Raw genomic sequence first — 27,039 nt, 5'->3', positions numbered from 1 at the left:
ACACCTGGAGAATGCCAACTGCCATTCTTGAAGCTGACCTTTTCTATACTGAAGGTTCAGCCAAACAGGACTATCTGCAAAGCCAGCAATCAAGAGTTGGACGCAGAAGAACCAGGATTCCGGGTAATTTGGGCTACATAGCAGGACCCCTTCTCAAAAGAAATAAAAATAAATAAATGCATTGAAGAGTCTACATGAACAGTTAACTTCTCAGTTTTATGAAATACAGAACTTACTCTATGTAAGCTATTGTGGTGCAGTGTTTGTGAACTTGGGTGAGGGAAGCAATCAGAGGCCACACATGAGTTTCAGTTCCTGGTTGGTAAATGGTATCAGGGAGCAGTAGGGTGCGCCCCTCCTGGTTCTGTGATGAAGGTGAACAATATCATTTCTAAAAACTTCTGAGAGGAGCATATGGCGGTATGATCACCAGAAGCAATGCACAATATAAAGCAGATGGAACCATAAGCACCATACATTGGTCCAGCACAACCAGTGATAACAGGAATGCTAATTATTATTGACTTTACTCATGTGTCAATACAGAGTAATAACTGACATTTGCACACCACTCTTGCTTTTCAAGATGCGATGGCTTGATATCAAGTTTCATCTTCTTTACAGCAAACCAAATAGGCCAGCCTAGCTTAACAGTGAAGAAACATGGGTCAGAGAAAGCAGTGCCAAGCTCCAGTCACAACCACAGCACACTTTCTTGCCTTCTATAATGTTTCCTTCTGTCACCTTCAAGAGTTTGATGTTGGACAACTCCACTAATCTTGAAATGCTGAATCTCACATAAACTCCAGACTCACCTTCCCTTATCCTCTGAGCCTTCATTCACAGGGTCATCGTCATTTCAAACAAAGAGCTGGGTGCTAAGAACCCCGATCCTGCTTCGCTCTGAAACATACTGTATTGTCAGCCCACAGTTATGATCTCCTTCTCTCCACTATGTTCTCGGGCAAGGACTTAGGTAAAATTCCTATATTTACCTCATCTATAGATAAACAGCATGGTATGCAATTACAATTATAGGTACTAATAGAATTTACACACACACCATATATGCAAATATATTAGCTATATATATACATATATGATAGAATTTTATACTATAGTTTGAGCTTATTTTTGTATGTATATGTAGTTATTATTATTAGAAATAAATCTTTATCTGCAAAATGGAGACAACAGAAACTGCTTCATAAAATCATTGTAAGAAATAAATGAATTATTAGGGAATATCAAGTACTTAGAATAACCACTAGTATGCAATAAACATTGACTCTATGAATAGTTTCCTTTTCAATTATTTATTTTATGTTACAAAAATGTTCCTGATTTATGAACATCCTTCGTCAAAGTCTCTCTCAAATATCCACTTCCTCTAATGTACCAGTATTTTATGTCCACCAATATCATACTTTTTTTAAAGGTTTTATTTTGACCTTTTTAATATGACAGTCATGAATTGGTAACAATAAAAGACAACAAAAAATAATGAAATACAGACATGGAAGTGGGCACAAAGTCCCATCCCCCAACTAAGAAGTTATTTGCAACTGATACCTGCTGGCAAAGGGGAAAATCTCTTTTTCCCCAATGGAGTGCCACCGGCTATACCAACTACACTCCATGGCAGACTTGATGCCCGGGAGTAGTTGGCCAACACAAAATGGATTCCATATTTTTGTTTTGTTTTGTTTGGGTATTTTTTTATAATTCAATTTAATTTTACATATCAGCCATGGATTCCCCTGTCCTCCCTCCTCCCGCCCCCCCTACTTCCCCCCAACCCACCCCCCATTCCCACCTCCTCCAAGGCAAGGACTCACATGGGGATTCAGCTCAGCCTGGTAGATTCAGTTGAGGCAGGTCCGGTTCCCTCCTCCCTTCACCCAGGCTGAGCAAAGTGTCCCTGAATAGGCCCCAGGTTCCAAACAGCCAGCTCATGCACTAAGAACAGGTCCCGGTCCCACTGCCTGGGTGCCTCCCAAGCAGTTCAAACTATCTCATTTATCCAGAGGGCCTGATCCAGTTGGGGGCTCCTCAGCTATTGGTTCATTGTTCATGTGTTTCCACTAGTTTGGCTATTTGTCCCTGTGCTTTTTCCAATCATGGTCTGAACAATTCTCGCTCATATAATCCCTCCTCTTTCTCACCGATTGGACTCCAGAGCTCCACCTGGGTCCTGGCCATGGATCTCTGTATCTGCTTCCATTAGTTATTGGATGAGAGTTCTACCACAACAGTTAGGGTGTTTAGCCATCCAATCACCAGAGTAGGTCAATTAGGGCTTTCTCTCGACCATTGCCAGTAGTCTGTTGTAGAGGTATCGTTGTGGATTTCTGTGGGCCTCTCTAGCACTTTGCTTCTTCCTATTCTCATGTGATCTTCATTTATCATGGTCTCTTTTTCCTTGTTCTCCCTCTCTGTTCTTGATCCAGCTGGGATCTCCCGCTCCCCTAAGCTCTCTTTCCCTCGACCCTTGCTCTTCATTAACCCCCCTCATGTCCAGTTTGCTCATGTAGATCTCATCCCTTTCTCTATCATTGGGCATTCCCTGTGTCTTTCTTAGGGTCCTGTTTTCTAGGTAGCCTCCCTGGAGTTGTGAGTAGCAGTCTAGTCATCTTTGTTTTACATCTAGTGTCCACCTATGAGTGAGTACATACCATGTTTGTCTTTCTGAGTCTGGGTTACCTCACTCAGGATGATTTTTTTCTAGATCCATCCATTTGCCTGCAAACTTCATGATGTCATTGTTTTTCTCTGCTGAGTAGTACTCCATTGTGTATATGTACCACATTTTATTTATCCACACTTCAGTTGAAGGGCATCTAGGTTGTTTCCAGGTTCTGGCTATTACAAATAATGCTACTATGAACAAAGTTGAGCATGTGCCCTTGTGGTATGATTGAGTATTCCTTGGGAATATGCCCAAGAGTGGTATAGCTGGGTCTTGGAGGAGATTGATTCCCAATTTTCTAAGAAAGGGCCATATTGATTTCCAAAGTGGCTATACAAGCTTGCATTCCCATCAACAGTGGAGGAGAGTTCCCCTTGCTCCACATCCTCTCCAGCATAAGCTGTCTTCAGTGTTTTTTATCTTAGCCATTCTGACAGGTGTAAGGTGGTATCTCAGAGTCATTTTGATTTGCATTTCCCTGATGATTAGGGATGTTGAGCAATTCCTTAAATGTCTTTCAGCCATTTGAACTTCCTCTGTTGAGAATTCTCTGTTTAGCTCTATAGCCCATATCTTAATTGGACTGTTGGGCATTTTGATGTCTAATCTCTTGAGTTCTTTGTATATTCTGGATATCAGCCCTCTGTCAGATGTGGGATTGGTAAAGATCTTTTCCTATTCTGTAGGCTGCTTTGTCTTGTCGACTGTGTCCTTTGCTCTACAAAAGCTTCTCAGTTTCAAGAGGTCCCATTGATTGATTGTTTCTCTCAGTGTCTATGCTTCTGGTGTTTTATTTAGGAAGGGATCTCCTGTGCCGATGCATTCAAGACTGCTTCCTACTTTCTCTTCTATCAGGTTCAGAGTAACTGGATTTATGTTGAGGTCTTTGATCCACTTGGACTTAAGTTTTGTCCATGGTGACAGATATGGATCTATTTGGAGCCTTCTACATGTTGACATCCAGTTATGCCAGCACTATTTGTTGAAGATGCTTTCTTTTTTCCATTGTACACTTTTGGCTTCTTTGTCAAAAATTATATGTTTATAGGTGTGCAGATTAATGTCAGGGTCTTCAATTTGATTCCATTGGTCCACATGTCGATTTTTATGCCAGTACCAAGCTGTTTTTATTACTGTAGCTCTATAGTAGAGATTGAGGTCAGGGATCATGATGCCTCCAAAGGTTGTTTTATTGCACAGGAATCTTTTGGCTATCTTTTGTTTTTCCATATGAAGTTGAGTATTATTCTTTCCAGGTCTGTGAAGAATTGTGTTTCTATTTTTATGGAGATTGCATTGAATCTGTATATTGCTTTTGGTAAGATTGCAATTTTTACTATGTTAATCCTGCCTATCCATGAGCATGGGAGATCTTTCCATTTTCTGACATCTTCTTCAATTTCTTTTTTCAGGGACTTAAAGTTCTTGTCATATAGGTCCTTCACTTGCTTAGTTAGGGTTACCCCAAGGTATTTTGTATCATTTGTAGCTATTGTAAAGGGTGATGTGTCTCTGATTTCCTTCTCAGCCTGTTTGTCAATTGTATATAGGAGGGCTACTGATTTTTTTGAGTTAATCTTGTATCCTGCTATGTTTTTGAAGGTGTTTATAAGCTGTATGAGTTCCTTGGTTGAATTTTTGGGGTCACTCATGTATACTATCATGTCATCTGCAAATAGCAAAAGCTTGACTTCTTCCTTTCCAATTTGTATCCCCTTAATCTCCTTATGTTGTCTTATTGCTCTGGCTAGAACTTCAAGTACTATATTGAATAAGTATGGGGAGAGCAGACAGCCTTGCCTTGTTCCTGATTTTAGTGGAATTGCTTTGAGTTTCTCTCCATTTAATTTGATGTTGGTTGTTGGCTTGCTGTAAATTGCCTTTATTATGTTTAGGTATGTTCCCTGTATTCCTGTTCTCTCCAAGACCTTTATCATGAAGGGGTGTTGGATTTTGTCAAATGTCTTTTCTGCATCTAGTGAGATGATCATGTGGTTTTTTTCTTTGAGTTTGTTTATATGGTGTATTACATTGACGGACTTTCATATGTTGAACCACCCTTGCATCCCTGGAATGAAGCTTCCTTGATCATGATGGATAATTGTTTTGACGTTTTCTTGGAGTCTGTTTGCCAGTATTTTATTGAGTATTTTTGCATCAATGTTCATGAGGGAGATAGGTCTGTAGTTCTCTTTCTTTGTTGCATCTTTGTTTGGCTTGGGAATCAGGGTAATTGTAGCCTCATAGAAGGAGTTTGGCAATGTTCCTTCTGTTTCTATTGTGTAGAACAATTTAAAGAGTATTGTTATTAACTCTATTTTGAAGATCTGGTAGAATTCTGCTGAAACCATCTGGTCCTGGTCTTTTTTTTGGTTGGGAGACTTTTAATGACTGTCTCTATTTCCTTAAGGGTTACTGGACTATTTAAATAGTTTATCTGGTCTTGATTTAACTTAGGTATGTGGCACCTATCCAGAAAATTATCCATTTCTTTCAGATTTTCCAGTTTTGTGGAGTAGAGGTTTTTGAAGTATGACCTGATGATTTTCTGGATTTCCTCGGTGTTAGTTGTTATGTCTCCCTTTTCATTTCTGATTTTGTTAATTTGGATGCTCTCTCTCTCTGCCTTTTGGTTAGTTTGGATAAGGGCTTGTCTATCTTGTTGATTTTCTCAAAGAACCAACCCTTTGTTTCATTGATTTTTTGTATTGTTCTCTTTGTTTCTATTTTATTGATTCCTGGCATCCATTTTTCCTGGGTGAGTTTGCTTCTTCTTGTTCTAGAGCTTTCAGGCGTGCTGTTAAGTCACTAGTGTGAGTTTTCTCCAACTTTTTTATGTGGGCATTTAGTGCTATGAATTTCCCTCTTAGCACTGCTTTCATAATGTCCCATAAGTTTGGGTATGTGGTGTCTTCATTTTCATTGATCTCTAGGAAGTCTTTAATTTCTCTCTTTATTTCTTCCTTAATCCATTGGTGATTCAGTTGAGCGTTATTCAGTTTCCATGAGATTTTAGTCTTTCTGTAGTTTTTGTTGTTGTTGCAATCTAACTTTAAACCATGGTGGTCTGATAGAACGCAGGAGGTTAATATCATACTTTCAAATGTGGTTTGCAGACAATTATTTTTCCACAAAGAGGAAATTTTATATTGTTTCTAAGACACCTAGAGTATGTGGTAATAAATGCTGTGAATGAAATCACAGATCCCTGTAGAAAGAATAAGCTGTAATTCTGAACCTATAAAATAATTTTCCATAGTATATGAGATTTTATTCCTCCCTGCCTGGGTAATATGTGAGTGCATGTTATGTATTTTCTAACATTGAATTGTGAATGTATAATCCAGCACTTTTTTCCAAAGTACAAATAGAAATAGAAATAGCTCAGTACACTTATCTTCATATCTAAGTTCTGGAACCAGGTTCAGCATAAAAGCTCATGTCTGTACTAGTCAGGATTAGAAGCACTTTCTCATCCATCACTAAGTATGTTCTGAGTTGGACCAACTAAGTCCCCCCCCCCCAAAATGTATGTACTCAAAGACAGAGGAAATAGCCAGAGGAGACACCTCATTCACTAGTCAAGTTAAAATGGATTCTTGAAGGATTCCTTGGTGGTCTCTGATTCTTACCCCAATTATTTGAAAGGAAACCCTTACCATAAACCTTACCAGTGGATTTGGCATGCTTAGAGAAATATTTTCCAAAATGTCGTTTCATATGTATTCCACAGAACACTAGTGTTAGCAGATATTAATATATACTGTTTTAAAAACACATGTACATGCTAGGCATGATGGTGTATGCCTTTAATACTAGCACTTAGAAGGCAGAGGCAGGGGGATCTTTGTGAGTTCAAGGTCATCCTGGTCTACATAGTTAGTTCCGGACAGTCAAGGCTATGTAGAGAAACCCTGTCTCAAAACAAAAATACATGTACACAATCCAAAGGTCTCTGATAAATAAAGTAAATACAAACTTAGTTAAACAGTTTATTGAATTTTTATTGTGAAATTTATCTAGGGCCTAATATGTTAGTGTGGCCCCCCAGAGAGAGATCACAGTGAGCCACCCTCATAGACTTGGCTACAGATCCCCCATCCCATACCACATCTTTCTAGTTCTAGTATTCCACGGAATGGATTTGGAAAGTTGCCTCTAGCTGTAATATACTCAGATTTGCATCTTTTGCCTGTCTCCCTTCTGTCTCTTCTGGACAGAATTGCCTTTTCTGCACTGAATCTTCAGATAAATTCACTTATTTACACCTCAATAGGTAGGGTGTCCCTCTACCATGTCAAGTCCAGTTTCTAGTTTAGCATCAGCTACTATGATTTCTGGTTCATTGTTTTTTAATCTCCTTGGGCATTGTTCTCCTGCTTTGAAAACACTGTGTGCTAACTCATAATTAAAACACATGTTAAAATATCCCAGAATCTCTATATAAGCCCATCAGTTTATCTATGCACTGCTCTCCAATCAAAGGACATGAGGTTGAACTTGCAGTTGTCACATGAACTTTGGTGACCTGATGCCTGGGATACGATCTGCATGTTCTCTCATAATAAACCACGCTAATAACAAATAATAATAAAAGCATTGCACCTTAAAAACCGCATTAACCAGAAAAGTTTTGGAGTTTGGGTATGTCACTTTTTTCTAAAGATTTTTACTCATAGAAAAATACTATTTTTGTAAATTGAATGATTTTCAGGAGACTAAACGGATTCCTAAATTCAGTGCCCTTTTCCTACAGCAGCATTTCTCACTCCCGATGAAATTCTGAGGCTTACGGTGCTGAAGAGGTGGCTCAGCAGCTAAGAGCATCTGCTGCTCCTGCAGAGGACCTGAGTTCAATTCTCACATAGCAACTCAGAACACCAGCAAGCCCAGTTCCAAGGGATCCCATGCCTTCTTCTGACCTCTTTGGGTAACAGGCCCACATGTGGTGCAGATACATACGTGTAGGCAAGCACTCATACACATGATTTATAAAAATAATAATAAATCTTAAAAAAAGACAATTCTGAGCATTGAATTTGAACATGAGGTATGATGTCTCAAATGTAGGCTTATTTTTACCTGCATATATGCATACATATTTATTGAACTAAAGGGAAAATATTAATACAGTTAATCTTTAAAATCTCCATGCATCTGATTTCCCAAAGCCAAACCTATGGGGAAACTGCAAGACAGTGGATGGATATCGATCACACTGGTTCCTATTTCTCTATGAACATTCATTAAAAGGAACAAATGTCATCCCATTAAATCACTGATAAAGTATCAAACACTATATTGTGATGGAAAGTAGCCATGCAAGTCTGTTAAGTTACTCCAAAACATTTTAAATGTGTTATTTAGAATGGCCAGTTTGATAGTACATTCCCTAAGCTGTCAGACTTTTCTATTACAAATCAGAAACTTTGGAATCTTCTCCTTTAAAAAAAAAATTAAACTTACTTCCAAGTGTTTCAAAGCCTCCAGCTAGGATCTGGCTTCAGGTTTCTGACACAAAATCCTTCATAGAGCCTGAAGAATTTCCCTAGGCCCTTCTGGTGTAATCAAATTTCATGTTAACTATTAAATTACAGGCATTTGATTATGTTTTCCAAATGTCTGTGTAGACAACCTGAAGGCCCTTAGAAACTATCCTTAGCCCTTAAGTGGAGGCTGGCAAATAAAACCTTTTACCTGTATCAGCAAAACAAAAGCCCGACCTTCCGATCCCGGCAGGCCAAGCTGCAAAGTGGCACATGGTGCACCCGATCCTTATTGTACAGCGCAGATTCTTTGTAACAGTGGGAGACAGGGCAGAGCAAAAATACTATGACAAATGCTTCAAAAAGAACATTTTTGGGCTTCGATAGAGACTTTTGACATTATTTATTAGGTTCAAAAATGCTTCACAAAGCTTAACAATGGTTCTATGGAATCCAATCCATCTGAGGCCCTTTCTGTTGTTCTGAGCAGGCATTGATTGGAAGATGGGCCACACTGGCAGAACAATTCTTTCTCAGCAGTCAGTGTAAGTGAGCGTTCACCACCGGCCTCGAAAGAGTCTGCGAACAAGCCGTAAGGGAGCGCCGGGGTGGGCGCGGGGCAGCTGAGGAGCAAACCTTCATCAACTTCCTGGAAAATAAATGGGTAGAAGAGCCCACGAGCATAGGCAGGGGCTCCTTAGCTGCACGGCCACGGAAGGCGAGAGCTGTCTCTGACCTATGTTCTTTGGCGGTATGAGGATGTTTTGGGGTCATCTCTGGTGTTACTGCAGCCAAGCCCCTTCCGATTGCACTTCCGCGTACGCTTAGGGAGTCTGTGTTTGTCCAGGATCTCGAGGCTGCCACTTGATTCTGCTGCTCAGGTTCCACGGAAGTCCTATAGGTGATCTGTGGGGAAAAGGAGTTCTGGCTGGTACTTCTGCAGAGGCCGATGGCGGTGAAAGGTCTCAACACAGGACCTGGAAGTCAAAGCAGAGTGATAATAGAACCCGAGCCTAGACAAGGATCGCGGGACTGCAGCTGGGATGGAGAGAGAAAACAAAATCCCCTAACCACGCTGTCACACAGTCCAAACGCTGACTAGTCCTTTGCTGGCAAGAACAGTTTCAAAGGAACCGGCTCAAACCCTCCGAGAGAAAGAGAAGGGCTTGGTGACTAACACGGCACACGAGCTTCTAACTCAGGGAAGTTGGTAAAGAGAAAGTTATTGAATCACGCTAGATATGCTCGCGAGGATCAGTGGCCCGCTCAGACTGACAGCTGGTGATCTGAAAGAAAACCCCGAAGTTAGCTATGCCATGGATTTTATTAGAAACTTTAAAACCAGCTGAAACGAAACAAAGTACATGGCCCCGAAGCTGAGTCTACCCAACCCCACACCCTCATGCTGACATTAACATCAAGTTTAATTTTTATTCTTTCCCCAATCACACTTCCAGTGTTATATACTCTATCTGCATTTTATGTATCTAGTCTTCCATTTTAGTTTGAGAAATTCTACACATTGACCTACCCACATTAGAAGTCTAGTCCTTCACTAATAAATTAAGATAATTTACACACTTTAAATCATTTCCTGCAGCTCTCTAATGGGCTTTTTAGTAACAGGGAAATTCTTAAAATATTTGACACAACCCACAGAATTATTTTCCAGTTCAAAATTGCATAAAATTAGAATGCACAGCATCACCTAACAGCCAGTATATCGCTAAGGAGTTAAATTGAATTCCCACCACATTGCTTTGTGCCCAGCAGGTACTGATCGTCCACTGTGCCCTCAATGTACCTGTCAAACACACAAAACAAAACAGCAGCTTACTGGATCTGACTGATCCAAAGTAAGAATTCTTCCTGGACATAAAAATGGAACACTTCCAAAGGTCTAAGTAAGTGAAGGCTTTCAAACTCGGTGCTTTGCAAGCTCCTAATAATACCTATTATTATGGACTTCCAGCCCTAGTATATAAATAGTATATATTTAATTATTGTCCATATTCAGCGCATAAAGAATCTACTGAAATTCTGGAATTCGGCATAATAGAACATGACCTAGGCAGAGCATGTTTTCCTATCTCCTAAGCTGAAAAACGGACATCCTTTCCTTTGAAGGACTCCAGTAATCATGATGATGCATTGGACCAGCAGGAGGTTTAGTGTGACAGTGGGGTCTAACAAAATCCAGGCCATCAGAGTCCAATCCTGAAACATCAGCCGCCCTAAATATCTTTGTTTTCATGGGGAACGTGGAGCTTCCGTTATCCATGACACTTGATTGCTGATGAAATTAAATTTGTTCTTTCCTTTCTTCATTGGCTAACATGCGTGCACCTGGTAGGGGCCCAACAGCATTCAAGACATCAGGGACACAGAAGAGAATAAGGTGAACATTATCTCTGCACTTACACAGCCTACAGTCTCTTTGTGGGGAGAGGAGGGAGAAGGAGAAGGAAGCTGACTCATGAATAAGAAATAAGAAAGCTCAGAAGTCTTAGTTTGGTGCTAAATCCTAAGAGAAAAATAAAGCAAGAAGGATTATGAAAGACCAAGCATGTCATACTTCACTAAAGACTTGACTATGGAGAAATAAACTAGTTGAATGTCTGAGGAGAGACCACACAAAGTGTTAAGCACTGAAAACATAGAAAGTGCTTAAGGCTGAAGAACCACCATTTCTCTGTTAACTTGTTAGTACAAGGATGTTCCAACCCAGAGTCAGGGTGGGAGGCTTGAATCCTGACTTCAGCACTACAGAAACAGAACCCCAACAGGCCTCCAAATCTGCTTCTATAGCATGCGAAAGTCACACTTTCTATCTCAGTGGGAGGATCATATAGAGGAGAGCTGAAGGTGCATGTTCACATTGGAACATTGCCTTATCCAGAGCAAGACTCAAAAAGTTAACCAGGCTGGAGAGATGGTTCAGTTGAAAGGCTGCTTGTCTCATAGGCATGAGGACCTGGGTTAGATCCCCAGAGCCCATGGGACAATGCCTGCTGGGGGAACAGGTGTTTGCAGTCCTAGAGTTGGGATGGGTGGAGTTGGGAGGGTCCCCGGAACTCTCTAGCCAGCCAGTCTTAACCTAATTAGAAAGATGCGGACCAATGAACCCTGTCTCAAAAGGAGACAGACTCCTAAGAATGAGATATGAGGTTTTCCTCTGACCTTCACACACATATACACAGACACAGACACAGACACAGACACACACACACACACACACACACACACACACGCACGCGTACACACGCATGCATGCATGCACGCATGCACACGTGCCTGTATGCACACAAACATATACACACATACATTTTTTTTTAAAAGTTTTAGCCAACTCGCATAATCTGCTTCCCATCATTGGGTCCAACATCTCAGAAATAAAAGGTTCTCTGACTCAGTGTCAGCAGACCATCTTACAGAACCTGTGTTAACATTTGGAATGACATCTCTCTCCTCTCCCCAGAAAAAAAAAAATCTCCATTACAAGATGGCTACATAACACCAATCGAATCCTTCTACGTGACAGTTCCTAGATATAAACACCACCAACATCATATAGTCTCTATTGCATTTAGGAAGTTTTTAAAATGAACCCTCCAATTACAAGTAGTCTTCATAGCACTAATTATTCTTAATTTACAGATGAAAAGACCAAGCTCAAAAAACACCCATGGAACTGTATCATGGCTACAGAATTGATGTGGGAGAGAACTGAGACTTGAGTGAAGATCTTCAATTCCAAAACCCTTTTCTTATGTTCCATTTAAAAACATTGTGTGTGTGTGTGTGTGTGTGTGTGCGCCCAGGTATATGCCTGTGTACCTGTGTGCCTACCATGTGTGTGCATGTGTAAACACACGTGGGTGCACACAGATTTATGCATGCAACAGCATGTGTGTGAGGGTCAGAGGACAACCTCATCTGTTGGAGACACCCTCCCCATTTGTCTTTCACCACTGTCCAGGCTGGTTGCTGGACTGTGAGCTTCCAAGGATTCCCGTGTCTCCTCCACCTCTGATTCTCACACTTGAAGCACAGAGATCACAGACAGACATGTGCCCATATGCCCGCCTCACACGGGCTCTAGAGATTCAAACTCAGGTCTTCCAAATACCTTAGCCCCTGAACTATTTCCCCATCTTCTGTTTCTTTACTTTTAATAATCTTTCCTACTATGGTAGCTGAAGTTGAAACATTTAATTATCACACATATTACCCTACCCTATTAATTCACAGCTTCTTTATTTGTAAAGTAGGAAGTCAGCTGCCTAAATGTTGTATGTTGGTTTTATAAATAAAATGCTCATCATAAGAGTCTATACATATACGGGGGCTATAATGATGTCACTGCTACTGTTCGGTGCAACGCCTGACTTATCAATAACTTGTCATCAATACTCACCTGATTGTATCTCCTCAAATGTAATGCTTGTCAACAAGCAGTCTAAGGTCTCACCAATAAAGCTCTTGTCACACTTCTAGAATATGGCTCACCATTGATTCAATAACCAGTGGTTTCGTTTATAGTGTAGTTAAAACCAGAAAGTTGAGACAAGAAACGTTAGAAACCATGATGTGATACGTACCAGAATCTCCCTTGGGTTTGCCCAAGGGATGGTTCTGACACGGTATGTGTCTACCTGCAGCTTCCGAGGAAATGGTATTCACTGAGTGTGGTCTCTCAAGAGGTTTATTTGCAGCTTGCTTTTCCAGAAGGGGGCTGGTCCAGGCCTGCTTGGGTGGCCCTCTAGGTGGCTTCTGCATTCCCTTTTTGGCAGTAAAGACCAAATCACCTTCATCCATTTCCTTGGATGGTGACAGCGAAGAACAGGCTTCTCCATGAATTTCTTCTTTCAAAGAAACTGTGCTCATGGGAGACTTGGGGATTGTGTTCTGGTGAGTGTAAAGTGGTCTTTTACCTGTCATTGGACTATGAGTCCCTTCTACACATCCTGTAAAAGGGAAATACATTAGTTTGAAAGAATCACTTCAAAATCATCTTCTAGCTCTGAGTCAGAGGTATGGAGCAGGTACTGTAGGGTGCCCTGGACATAGCTGCCACTTAACCCTTGCAAAAGCTACAGCTAGCTGAAACTGTTATTATCTCCACTTTATAGTCCAGAAACTGGCTTGAATAAGTTCCTGCCACCAAAAAAAAAAGCTGTATTGAAGTTCTAATTTGCAATACCTGTACACCTGTGCATGTGACCTTCAATATCTGCACATGTGACCTTGTTTGGGAATAAAGTTTCTAAAAATATAATTAAATATGAAGTTCATCTTGTTGTCCTTATTATAAAGGAGAGACACACACAAGCATGCCTCATGGAGACACAGGTACAGGTGAAGCCCAGTGAAGATGGAGACAGGGATTAGGAGTTAAGGAACACGAAGAGCTTCTAGAGTGAAGAATCAAATAACCCTTCTCTAGCGCTTTCAGAGGAAGCGTACCCAGGCAGGCACCTTGATTTGGGACTTCTAGTCTCCAGAATGGAATGAATAAATTTCTGTTATTTTAAGCCACCCATTTTGTGACCATTTCTTACAATACCCCAAGAAGCCAAAATACGCTTAGAACAGGTAACAGGTCCACGGTCACATAAACACTACTTAACAGAGTTAGAACTTTAGCCAGAATCTCAACCCCAAAGCACAAGTCCAGTGGGCCAGACTCTTCTTTAGATGCACTAGCAAGGGGAAAAACATACTGTCGAATGCTGCTTTAGAGGGCTAGGGGGGTGGCTCAGCCAGGAAAGGGTTTGCCTTGCAAGCATGAGGATCTGAGTTGGATATCCCAGAACTCATGTAAAAAAATATGTAGGGGCACATTTGTAATCCTAATGTTATAGAATCAGAGATAGGCAGGTCTCTGGGGCTCAGTAGACAGTCATCCTAAGCAGCTAGGCTAGTCCCAGGCCAAGGAGAGAGTAAATGTGAGAGAGCCTTCAGTAGTCAAGGATAGCCATGGACACAGCCAGGGCAATGCCAATTTTCCCTGCTACAGACAATGGTGGCTTGGGGGAAATAGAGAGAAGAAGGCTTAAAAAGATAGCTAAGAATCAACTCTGACCTCTCAACCAGAAGTAATGGGTGAGTTCCAAAGGGAAGAAACAGGAGAAGAGAAAAATAGGTTTCTGTGGATGGACAATATAGGAGAGAGAGAGAGAGAGAGAGAGAGAGAGAGAGAGAGAGAGAGAGAGAGAGAGAGAGAGAGATTTAGGATTATATTTGAAAGCAATTGAGATCTTTTGGGGGATGAGAAATGTTGGGAGGGGTATGAGAATGGACAAAGCTCATATTTATCTAATTACCAAATTCAGTCTTCCTGCAATTCTGTGTTTTGCATAAATAAAAACATAAATTTTGACTTATTTCTAAGATATGTTATTCTCATCTCAGAACAGTAGTGAAAGTCAGTGGAAGTACTACAACTTGAAGCTGGCTGTGAATCATGGTTTTCTGCAATTCACAGCTCAATAGCCTGGGAAATTTCTCTTTAATTTACACAATCTCAGTTTCTCATTCATAAAATTACAACTACTTGAGAATATTATAAAGAGCAGATTAGATGGTGTGCATAATGTATTTAGAGTATAGTTAGCATATAGAAAATAAATATTAAATATTGACATAATTACATAATAAAGGCAAACATATATGAAAGAATCATTCTTAAACATAAAGATGTAAAGCACACAATGAAGACAGCAAAATTTCAAGAAAATAAACTAAAATTAGCAGTTCAAATGCTGGAATTTCTATGAATCATTAATTAGACAAAAATAAAATTTAGAGAGCTAAAATAGTTTAGCATTCATGGTGCAGATGTATTTAATGACATGTCTTTTCACATAACAGTGACATAAGATGAGATCTTCAATGGGGGAAGTAGTGTAGGGAAAGAGAAATTTCTAGGGCTTAAGAATCTCCCTGGGTTGAGTGTTAAGCAGGCTAGTTTTAAGAACTGAAGGGGAACTTGCAGAAAGATATTGAGTCTGTGACAGTATGACCAAATGAATTATGTAGAAAATAGATTCAAGCCCTGAACTTCAATAGCTATGAATCTGCCTTTAGCTGGAAATTGATTCTTTACACAGAAGAGTCAAGCAGAGCTCACTGGGGTAGTCCTCAATCCAGTAGGACTAGTGTCCTTATAAGAGGAGAACAGAGATACAGGTCTAAAGAATGCCACTGGGTGGTAGAGACGGATTGAAGAGGTGTTTCTAATAGTAAAGGAATGCCAAAAATTGCTACCAAAAGCTAAACATGCATTGAATAAATCCTCCTTCAGAACCTGCAGTTAAAGTTTTGACTCTTGCTCTCCAAACTGAGGAAATAAGGTCTCTTGTTTTAATCTGCCTACTTTGTGGTAATTTGCCACAACAGCCACAGAACTATTACATAAATTATAGCTCTAATTTGTGCACATTATCCTAGAGTAATCACCAATAAAACTCTTTCACCCAAAACATAGGTTTCTTTCTCTTTCTTTCTTTTTGTATTTTGGAGATCAAAAAGAGAAAGACCCCAAATCTGATAGATGTGGGATGAGAAGGGGAAGGGGTGGTTTGGATAACTTGAGTTCTAACATGTAGAAGAATTGGGCTAAAGCACCAGGAAATAGATTGTGCATGTTGAGTCACAGGTAGCCAAGAGGATACTGGCCATGCTAACTACCACAGTCTACCAAAAACCACAACCTTGTACACTGAGGGATAATCATAGAAAATGCTCTGGTATACCAGTAAAGTAGGGGTGATCCTGAAAGTATCTGTCCCATTTGAAGGGATCAGACACATTCTGATCCTTTTATTGCCAAGAAGAAATGGAGATTCCAGGCAAAACAGACATTTTATAGAGAGAACAAGAATGCTTAAGAATGTAAAATCTTCTGATTTGTAAATAGTGTATCTTTTTAGTCTTCTAATTATGTAGTGTATAATACATAACACAACTGCTCTCTGAATAAGCACAAGCTACCAGTTTCTGTTGTTGGGCACATAGTCAGACCTATGAGTGGCACAACCATTTACTTCTTTCTACAACATCTTTACCTTAGAACATAATTTTATATGTATTCATCTTAGATCAATGGGAATGCATTTGTAATCTCTGTTCACAAGCAAATCTTAGATCTAGATATCTGGTCTACCTCCATCATATTAACTTGAATGTCTGATTTCCATTTAATTTAATTCCATCTGATTTGTTATTTCATCTTAAACCCCACAATTTGACATGGTAGACAAAAATTATCAAGCTTTCCAAAATGCAGAGAAACATATAGGATTTTTCAAATTTATAGCTTAGGTTTCTTAGTTCAAAAGGAAAATGAATACCACTATAATCAGTGATACTCAGTCCATTCTTGTTTGGTTGTTCAAATATTGTGGATATGATGTAAGATCTGAAGCACTTATATACATCCAATTTCCCTTCATGTCCAGGAAGTTAGGGATTAAGAGAATTTAAATGTTATCTGAGACTAACTACTTTCAACATCCAACTCTGTGGAAATATTCTGAGGGACTAAATTTTTACACCTTTGTATCAAATATCCCACCCCTTCCCAGAAGGGCAAGTAACATTGCACTTATGACATATTAGGCATTCTGTGTACAGGAAACAATAAAACCACTACATATTACGTATGAAGTATTAAGATGGGTGGTTATTGTGGTTATTTATTTAATTATTCAACCAATATTTTTAAGACTCTGCCACAGGTTAGATACTACTCAATACAAGCAATCATTTTTAAGACAAAATGTATCAGTTGATTTACAGGAAAATGAACTGGATCCTATCAAACCACATTCTGCTGATTTCACAGATTCGTGAATCGGTTTCTGGTGTCTCCTATGATAGGTGACCTAGATGAACAGAACAACCAGTTGGTCTTAAATAGAGAGAGAAAGTGTTCAAAGTCCCTTTGCAGTCTTCAATGGCTTTTTTTTTAATTAATTTTCCTTCCTAGATAGTGACAAAATTTAAGCCAAATTCCACAGCCTGTGGCTTGAAGTCCAGCACTTCTTGGCAGGTTACACACCTAAGTCTAATTCATTGTTTCCTAACCCTGGCTGCACATTAGATAATATATGTTAGACAACAACAGATTGGACATTTTTTTTAAATACAGATCATGTCTCTGGCAAACCCAGTGAGAGAGACCCAAGCATCTGTGCTGTGAGGGCCGTTTGTAATGTAAAGTATATCATCGGTGTAGAGAGTCCTTGACCTGTGTAAATTATATGGGTTTCCAAGGCTCTTGTCAGTTTTATTCACAGAAATAATCATGAACATGAGCTGAAAAATCAATACCGTCTTTCTCTTCAGACATCTTCTGCACCCAGACACTATCTCAGAATCCAGCATACATACTCTGTATACCTTGAGTATTCCTTTACATTTTATTTGTTTTCATATTAATCCTCTCACTTGAGCTCAATAAACCTCTCTGGCTTACAAATTTTACTGAGAAATTGAGGCTGAGAAAAAAAATCATCTTGACTATATCACTAGCTGAGCTGAAAGCAGGGTCCAGGTCTTTGAATTTGGGGTAAGTTTTGTTTTGCTCCTTCATAATACATGCTGGTGGTACCTACCCAAGGATACACATGAGTGCAATATCCTGGGCTTGATGAAGTACCTCTGATGACATCAGCTAACAAATTCTGGGCTACCACAGGTGAGGACTGCTCTACTACCCAGGCCCTAGCTATAAAAAAAAAATGGTGCCAGCAGTATGTCTAACACAGAAAAGTAGATATCCTCATTTTCAAAAGGTGGAATAAAACCAGTGGTGAATAAAACTGGCAGAACCAGGATTTGAACCTATGCATACTTCATATGAGATCCCTCATTCGAACCATGCTTTCAGGCTCCTGGTACAGGGATCTATATTTCATCAATTATAGACAGTTGTGTTTTGGTGGTGGTGGTGGTAGTGGTGATATGCTGAAAATGTACCAGTCATCTTACTCCACAAGTAACTCAGCCTCTTATTTGCATCATAGATCTTCTACCAGCTACTAACTTCATTTTAAATAATATTGTGTCAGACAGGAGATTTAAAGACACAATAAAATAAACCTAAGAGCTGAAAGCATTTTACCAAAGCAACTTCTTATCCTCTTTGAATTGCAGAGTCATTTTGATAAATCATGATAGATGCTGGAGTGGGAACAGGCCTAGAGGGCCTGTAACTCACTATCGAGACCAAGCTTGTATGTTCATTTTCAATTCAATACAAAGGCGAACGTGTTAACTTCCATGTCTTTGGGCCTTCTTAGATACAGAGAGTAAGGTTTCCACCCCTTCACACGGCCGTTCTTCTCAGCTTCCGTGTGTCTTCGCTTCCCAGACTTCAGCTCTTTACTCAACAGTCATTCTAACCCTGTCATGTTTGTGCTATGAAAGACTGACAGAAACACCAACCTAAGACCTAAAGGCAATTAATTCCCCTAAGTCCCTTAGAGCATTCAGGTGTGACTAAAGGCTACACCTACTTGCTTTTGTTTTCTCACATCTAAAATCAAACATTGATCATAAATACACTCTCCATTCTATTAAGACAAACACAAAGCCTCCTGCAGTATACCTCTTAAAGGTATTCCTAGACCATAATAATGTCTGTCGCCTCTCACTCCCCTTTTCTCCCAGTGGAGGACTAAGACTCATGATTGAGCTAATGAGTTTGAGTACAAGAGACATATCAGGATGCATCAGGCCCTGAGAGATAATGGAGGTTTGAGGTCAAGCACACACAAGCCCTGAGTCTAGACTATTGGAGTCAAATCTATACTTTGGCCCTTACGTAAGTGCTCCCATAAACTGGAAATTATGTACCTTGGAATAAGATAAATTACTTAATAAAATAAGGCTTGGAGCAATGCCAGGCAATAGGAAGTACATATCTTAGCTGTTCTTATTGTTGTTGGTTAAAAACAACTGTCCTTTCTCAAAGGCTGTGGAGAGGGCTCAGTCCATTGGTTGCCACGTAAGCATGAGGACCTGAGTTCTCATCCCCTGAAAGCCAGGTATAGCAGTTGTCACCTGTAATCACAGTAGTGAAGAGGCAGAGACAGGAGGATCCCTGGGGCTTGCTGTCCCACCAGCATGCCCAATCTGGTGACATCCAGGTTCAATAGAGACCCTTTCTGAAAAAATAGTGTAAAGCATAGAAGAAGACATCTGATGTCAAGCTATCACTTCCACATGTATGCACACACATGTGTATATGTACACATACATACATGCAAATGAACATGTAGACAGAACACACATATCACACACACACACACACACACACACACACACACACACACACCTCCCTCTCTACACCTCCTGAAAAAATATACATTCAACAGTCCAGAGACTCATCTTATATACTCCTTCATTCAAAAATGTTTGTTGAAAACCTACTATGTGCCTTACCTCATACTTGATCTTGAGATGCAAGAGAATAATATAAATGAGGTCCTTACCCTCATGAAGCACAGTAACTACACTGCCAAATGGTTATAAATAGTGAATAGTATCAAGGAAAAGCCAAAAGGTTGAGACAGAGATTCCTGGATCGTGACATGGGGCAGTGACATTTCGTCTCAGAAGACCTGGAGTCTGAAAGGGTCTGCTCACTTCAGGGATAAAGAAAAATGCCACCCTGACCATTGAAAGCAGCCCCAGTGGCTGAAACAAAGTAAGCCGGAAGGAACTGGGGAGGAATCTAGAGGTCGCATGTGACTCACAAAGGACTGGAAGATGATCAGGATGAGACACCAGTGGCAGACAGGTAGAAGGCTGCTGGCAGCCTTGCAGGTAAGAGGAAATGGGAACCTGGATGGATGTAGTAGTTTGGGCTGGGCAAACTTGGCCAGCTTGGGAAGGTATTGACAGTCTTTCACCTGAAAGGTGGGGGTTATAATAACAAAAGCGTTGGGGAAGGTAAACGACACGGTCTTGTAGTTTCAACTCCATCACATAAACAGCTTAAAAACTAACATGCTGATCCTTACAGTGGCGATGACTTTCTTTAAACCCATCAGAGAACTGAGTTTTCAGGGGAAACTTCCACCCCCAAACTCTGGAGAGACAGCTGAATCCAACAGGTCAATCTTGGATTTGCTTGCCTGGAGAAGTTACCAGTGCAGCCATGCACTGGTGGGAACATTGAAATAGTCAACTTGATCAGTCACTGGCAGCTGGCTACGGATGAACTTGAGAGTTCAGGCCTGGAGATCTGTTTCAGGTGGTTCCTACATTTTAGTGGATTTTACCTCAAAAAAAAACTCTACCACATTCTCAAGGTGAACTTGTGAGGTTGTGACAGGGAGATGGGATGAAGGAGCTTTGCAAAGCATAAGCAGAATGTTCTCCACGATGAAAGCATGGCAACACTTTATTCTAACTGAGGGAGGGAATTTTCCCATGCTACTCCCCTTTCATGCTCCCTGTCTAACCTAAAAAGGAAACAAACAACCTAAGCAGTACTTGCACATCTCAGGGCCTGAGCCTGGGACTTCATCACAAGGTGAGATTACAGAAGCTTCCCACACATCCCAAGCCTTACCATTGGCTCCCTCCAGTACACGGGTTCTCAACCTGTGGGTCGTGACCCTCGCTTTCAAGGGCTTATCTAAGACCATTGGAAAACACAGATGTTTATATTACACTTATTACAGCTGCAAAATTACAGTCACGAAGTAGCAACAAAAATAATTTTATGTTTGAGGGTCATGACAACATGAGGAACTGTATTAAAGTGTCATAGTGTTAGGAAGTTTGAGAACCACTGCCCTAGTAGAATGAAGTTGGATGAGAACTCAGAAATTTCAGGATGTAGGTTCTCTCTGAGGAAGAAGAGTGAGGGTGGCTCAAAGTCCAAACAAGGGGGAAAAAGAACATGAGAAACTTGAAGCCTCTGGGACCACAGCTAAAACACCCAGCTAAGCAGGACACAATACCTAGTTGGGTTAACAGAAAACACACGCTAAAAATGAACTGATTTCACTCCTACTACTCAGTTCCTCTCTCTTGTATTCGCATGAAGGGTTGTGAAACATCAAAAGGCAAATAAAAGCCTAGTCTGAAGAGAGAAAGCAAGTGGAAGAAACGTGTTCGGATACGACACCAACATTGGCATTATCGGATCATTTAAAACAGGCTCATTAGCATAAACTCTGATGCGGAAAGAAAAGAGCATGAAAGAGCAGCTGGGTGAGGTAAAAAGAGAGGTGAGAACTCTAAGAAAAACTGAAAATGAAATGTCTGAAATTTAAAACAAAACACTGTAACAGAAAAGAAAACTGTCTTTGATGGACTCATCCACAGAGTGCATCTGGCCAAGGGAATGAGGGAGAATCGAGAAAAGAGAACGTTTTAAAAAGAGCAGACTGTACAAGAAGTGAGACAACTGAACAACTATACACACATAGCTGGAATACCAGCAGGCGAGAAAAGAGACTGAGGCAGAAAAGCTGTTTGAAGATGTGACTTTCAAAAGTCAACGACAGACAGCAGAGGCCAGCATCCAAAAGAATATCAAGCAAGAGTAATGCAAAACGAAGACTGAAATCCTCCACCCGAGACCATCATTCGTAAACTGCAAAAGTCAAACACAAAGGGAAAAAAAGTGTAAAGGTGTGTGTGTGTGTGTGTGTGCATGTGTGCACGTGTGCATGTGTACGTGTGTGTGTGTCATTCATGCAGGTGCATGTGTGCATGTGTATGTGTTTGTGTGTATGGACAACTTTCAGTGTCATTCCTAAGTTATCATCTACCTTGGTTTTTTTTTTTAGAGTGTCTCTCGCTGGCTTGGAAAGCTTGCTGAATCAGCTCAACTGGCCAGAGAGTCCCAGGGGTCTGTCTGTCTCTACCTTCCCAGGGCTGGAATTACAAGAGCATGGATTCGGAGGATCAAACTCAGGACTTTGGGCTTGTGCTCCGGACAGGTTATGCACAGAGCCATTCTCCCAGCACTGAAGAGAAAGACTCTTGAAATAAGCCAAGGAAGAAAGAACGCTATCTTAAATGAAAGCCAGAAAAAAAATCACAGGGAGGGATCTATGATACACAATAGTGAGAATATTAATAACAATCTGTTTCAAAAGTCACCACAAGAATAGATTTAAGTGTTCACATCACAAAAATACAAAGTAACATATAAGGTGATTAGTATAATTGAGCCAGTTGATAATTATACATATTTCAAAGCATCATTTATATACAATATATATGGTGTTGTCATTTGTTAATTAAAATTATATATTAAATTCACAACAGAAATCAGAAGTCACATAATGGGAAGGTGAAATAAAATATTCAAAGTGTTGAAGTGTTGAAAGACAAAAATAAAAACATAGTCTATATGCCAAAAAATTATCATTTAACATTAAAGGATAAATTTAAAATTTCTGAGAACGGCAATGGCCACAAAGCAATGGAAGGATTCTTTCCTAGTAGCACTGCCCAGCTAGAGATGGTAAAGGAAATTATTTAGAGAGAAGAATTATATATATATAATTCAAATCTCATGAAGAAAGACAGAACTTGAAGAAAAGATGAATACAATAGTCTCTTTTTCCCTAACTGTTAGTTGACCCAACAGTTAACTTCTGAAACAAAATATGGTCTCAACTTCATTCCAAAATGGCCTCCTCTGCCACATGACTCCTTTCTCTGATGTATTCAATAGTATAATATGCAATATACATGGTTGCTCCTCAATTTGATCCCCTCACCAGAATGCAAGTTTGGTGAAGGTAAATGCGAATTCTTAATTCTATCCCTGGTATTTACTAGACACTCAAAAATTTATTGTAGGTAGGACAAGTGAGGGAATGAGTCACTTGCCCTCCCTGATGGATACTCCTCCGTATGAAGGCTACCATCCTCCAGGCTCACCTCATCAGGCTTCTCTTCCTGCGTATCACCTAGGGACTGGCCCACATCTGTCAGCTTACCACACTCACCATCCCAGCTCTAGTAACCATGGTGCCTGTCCCCAAGCCAGGAAGGCAAGCAAGGTTTGTCTCAAACAACAGTTCATAAAAAAAAAAAAAAAAAAAAAAAAAAGTGATACCAGTTTTTTAAAAGAATTTGAGAGCTGTGTTGAGGTTCACTGATGTCTGCCATGAATGTGAGAAAATGAAGTAGTCACAAGGTGGCCATTTGTCATGACTCAGGCCCCCTGCTGTATGCCAGGGAGCCAGTCCCTGCCTTTGAGGGGGAAGGATATACCTTCTCTTAAACGTCATTGGACCACATGGTTCTCCAGCAGAAGGTCATGAAGGCGTGTTCTCTGCTTCTCCAGGAGTAAAGTAGCCAAGCCATAGACAGGCTGACCTTATTACAGACTGCTTACTTCATCCAAAATGTCCCTACCCACTTACACTCCCAGCACAAGTCTACTCAACTTCCTACTGTTCCACACCTTGTCGATGCTTGCAGCTGCTTGTAGTCAACATTTGTTGTTCTTTGTGGCTGTCTTGGTGAACATAAGACAATACTTCCACTGTGCTTTTACTTTGTGTTTTCCTAATAAAGAACAAATTCAACCATCGCTCCTCCTACTAAATCTTTCCCTGGAATGGTCTGCACTTGTATAATTATGGACGGAGTTTCCACCCCTTCTCTCTCTCTCTCTCTCTCTCTCTCTCTCTCTCTCTCTCTCTCTCTCTCTCTCTCTCTCTCTCTCCTGTTCTGTTTTCTAACCAGCGGGAGCATAGGGACAGAGCCCAGCAGAACAAAGTGGGGAAATACGGAATACATAGGTGATCCAAAGCGTTGATAGTCTGCCTTGAAATGAATAACCAGGAGCTGACCTTCACCCAATCCCAGTCTGGTCTAGCACTATTTTGCATGCAAGGATGTACTTGGACGATTCCTTCATCTTAACAATTGACTTAACTTCAGCCACAACTGGCATGACGTACAAAAGGCTTCCTGCTTCCTGCTTGTTACCACCTAGAAGAGTGCTCAGCCTTCTATGAAATTGTTTTCACAGCTCTCATTTTGCCCACTTGAACACATGCACTGTTGCAAATCCATCTTTTAAAACATGAAACTATACAGGAAAACAGGGAGGGACATTTATAAACACTGAAAATCACAGAATTTAATGGTCCAGAAAAACATATTCTTCCTTGCATTTACTGTATAAGAAAAGCCTGGAGTGTCTTTTACTAAAGTCACAGAAACTCATCTGAGATGGTGCATAATTGGCTGCGTGAATAAATGATTCTGGTGAATAAAGGAAAGATGGGAAGGAAAACATTACACATGGAATCTGAAACCATTGAAAAAGGAATTCAGGCTACCTCCAACCCAGCCTTTGTTGATGGCATTACCAGAGATCTGTGTCGATATTATTTTGAAATTTAGAGCTTCAACTTGTATGAACATGAATCTGCATGCTGAGTTCTTGCACGGCTCCATGAAACGGTAAAAAGAACCCAACCGACCCTATTCTTGCATTAAAGCAACACGCCGTGGAAGGCCTGAAAATAAACCATCTATGTTTGATTAATTAGGTTTGTAAGTATTGTTTCAGAACCAAACAATATTTCTAAAGATTTCAATAGTTCAAAGATTGCCCTATGGCCGTCTGGCCAATACATCTTCTAACACATGCAGTTTACAAGCATTTTTCTTCCCAATACGTTGTCTTTGGTTGGTGCGACATTGTTTGAGTGCAGGGCTATTTGGGTCATGGTGGTTTTCTCCTCTGCACAGCAGTGGTGCTGAGCACAGCACTTTGACCATACATCTTCCATGTCATTTCCATCAAAGGCACATGACACTTCCTGGTGACCAATCAGGAGTGGTCCAGCATCCTAACAGAGGGCATATTGGCAAGCCAAGCTTTCTTAATGACAGCCATTGTTCAGGTCCAACAAAAGGGAGGTCCTGAATATTAACATGTGGCCTTGTGTAAAGGTCATCAGTATGGCACATCCATCATATTTCACAGCTGAGAAAGAGAACTTTATGTGTTCTGTCCGAACCTACTGTTGTCTAAATAAATGTAGTGGGCTGACAGCTGAGGCCAATGAGGCAAATGGTCTTGAGTGATGAGCACCACTTTATGTATCTTTTTGCTCCTTTGAAGAAGCAGCAGACATTATGGTGAGAGATAGTATTTGAGGACTATACCTTGGGGACACAGGGGATTTCAATAACCAGGCAATCCAATTAAAATACCAGTTTAAGAACATGTAATCATTAAGCCAAATGGCATCTGCTTCCAACAGGCAGAACTTTCTGCTCTAAAAAGAGAAAGCACATCCCAGCATCTTGAATATTCTTCTTAGTAAATACTATGGGGTCGATGTAAAACCTATCAGGAAGGTTTGGACTATGAATACAATTGGAAGAAGAGACTCAGGGTCTAGCCTCATTGGCAACACTGTATCTTTTAGTTAAAGGTTAAACAAAGTGTAGCCAAAGGCAGAATTGAATGGAGCTCAGTGGTGTCCCGTGCATTTAACAGCACATGAAAGACCACAAGATAAACTCTCTTTCTTGTCAATCTTGGTTGGAGAAAGTTCTCTGTTCAATGGGGGGGAATGAGGCGATGGCTACTGCATATTATTGTTTAAAGATAAAAGTGTATTGTCTCTTAAAAAGTCTGGAGTAAAACATACAAGAAGCAGAAAGATTAGTGAATAAGAATGGACGTCTCCTCTCTCCCTCTGGCTGCACTGTCATGGGCGGGGGCAGGCGGGTAGAGGAAATCAGGAGAGGACAGCGCCCTCAGTTCCATGGGGGATGGATACTGTGCCTTGATTGGCAGGCAGCCCTTTCCAACTGGAATGTTCTCCCTAGTCCCTTCCTACTCGAACCATCCAAGTAGTCTTTGGACTCTTTTTCCATGTGGATCCTTCTGCTGCATGTTCTCACGGTTCCCTGAGTTTGTTTTATTATAACTCTCAACATTTGAAAGTGCTTGTTGATAATCTTGACTTTCACGATCACTCCATCCTCCAAGAGGAGAGAGGCAGAATGTTTATTTTATCACTGTGGATGCTCTAGAAACACGTATGTATAAATAACAAGTTGCAAAATTAAAATAAGATCCAAGTCTGATTTGAGCACTTGTTGACTGAAAATAAGTTTCTTCTTCTCGTCCTTTCCTTGCCTATTTTATTTTTAGGCAGGGTCTCTATATATAGCCTCAAGTTTTCCATTCCCCTGCCTCAACCTCCTGAGTGCTGGGATTACAGGTGTATACCCTCATACTTGGCTCGACATGCAATATGTTTCTGTAAAATGACAGAAATTCTCAGGCACATGAATCACAGCAGTTTGCATTTATTATCCTGCAAAGAAGGAATTAAAGCCTCTCTGATTTGTACTCCACTCTTTCAGAACAAGGCCTTGCGTAGAGGACAGCGATAAGGCAATTTTCTGGCCGGCAAGTTAACACAACAAGTAAAGGCACTGGCTTACACACCTGAGCTCGGTCCCCAGGACCCACGTGGTGGAACGAAAAAACTGACTCTAAAAAAGTTGTCTTCTCACCTATAGAGAGGGAAGAGGGAGGGAGAAAAGGAGAAAGGGAGGGAGGGAAGGAGAAGCAGAAACCATAAGGGACACTTTCTAAGAAAATTAGTCATATATTTTGAGAAGTACTTTGTGAAAGTCTGTCCCTGACATATATGTGTATATATGTGTGTCTACACATATATATGTGTGTCTATGTATATGTGTGTATGTTGATGTGTTTATATGCATGTGTGTGTGTGTGTGTCCAAACACTGATCCACTTGTCACAGCATAGAGCCTTTTCTCCACTCAAAAAATCCCCCACATAAAAAAACTTTGCTCTTCAAGGCCGGAAGTAAGCCC

At 40.5% G+C, this 27,039-nt stretch overlaps 1 protein-coding gene across 1 annotated transcript in view; it reads right to left on the bottom strand.

The window, feature by feature from the left end:
- Nucleotides 1-8,561: 8,561 nt before the first annotated feature.
- CUNH12orf42 (chromosome unknown C12orf42 homolog) overlaps nt 8,562-27,039 on the bottom strand; it is a 153,482-nt gene continuing 135,004 nt past the window's right edge. Inside the window, exons 5-6 of the mRNA XM_052753022.1 lie at nt 12,777-13,142; nt 8,562-9,152 (exon numbers count right to left, since the gene is read on the bottom strand). Of these exons, the coding sequence (XP_052608982.1) occupies nt 8,716-9,152; nt 12,777-13,142 (803 nt within the window). The 3' untranslated portion in view covers nt 8,562-8,715. The remainder of the gene's footprint in view (nt 9,153-12,776; nt 13,143-27,039) is intronic.

Source organism: Peromyscus californicus, unplaced genomic scaffold (genome assembly GCF_007827085.1).
Source record: "Peromyscus californicus insignis strain IS unplaced genomic scaffold, ASM782708v3 Scaffold_24__1_contigs__length_46423439, whole genome shotgun sequence".
Lineage (NCBI taxonomy): Eukaryota > Metazoa > Chordata > Mammalia > Rodentia > Cricetidae > Peromyscus > Peromyscus californicus.
The sequence above is the reverse complement of the archived record's forward strand: the minus strand, read 5'-3'. Positions and strand labels throughout refer to the sequence as shown.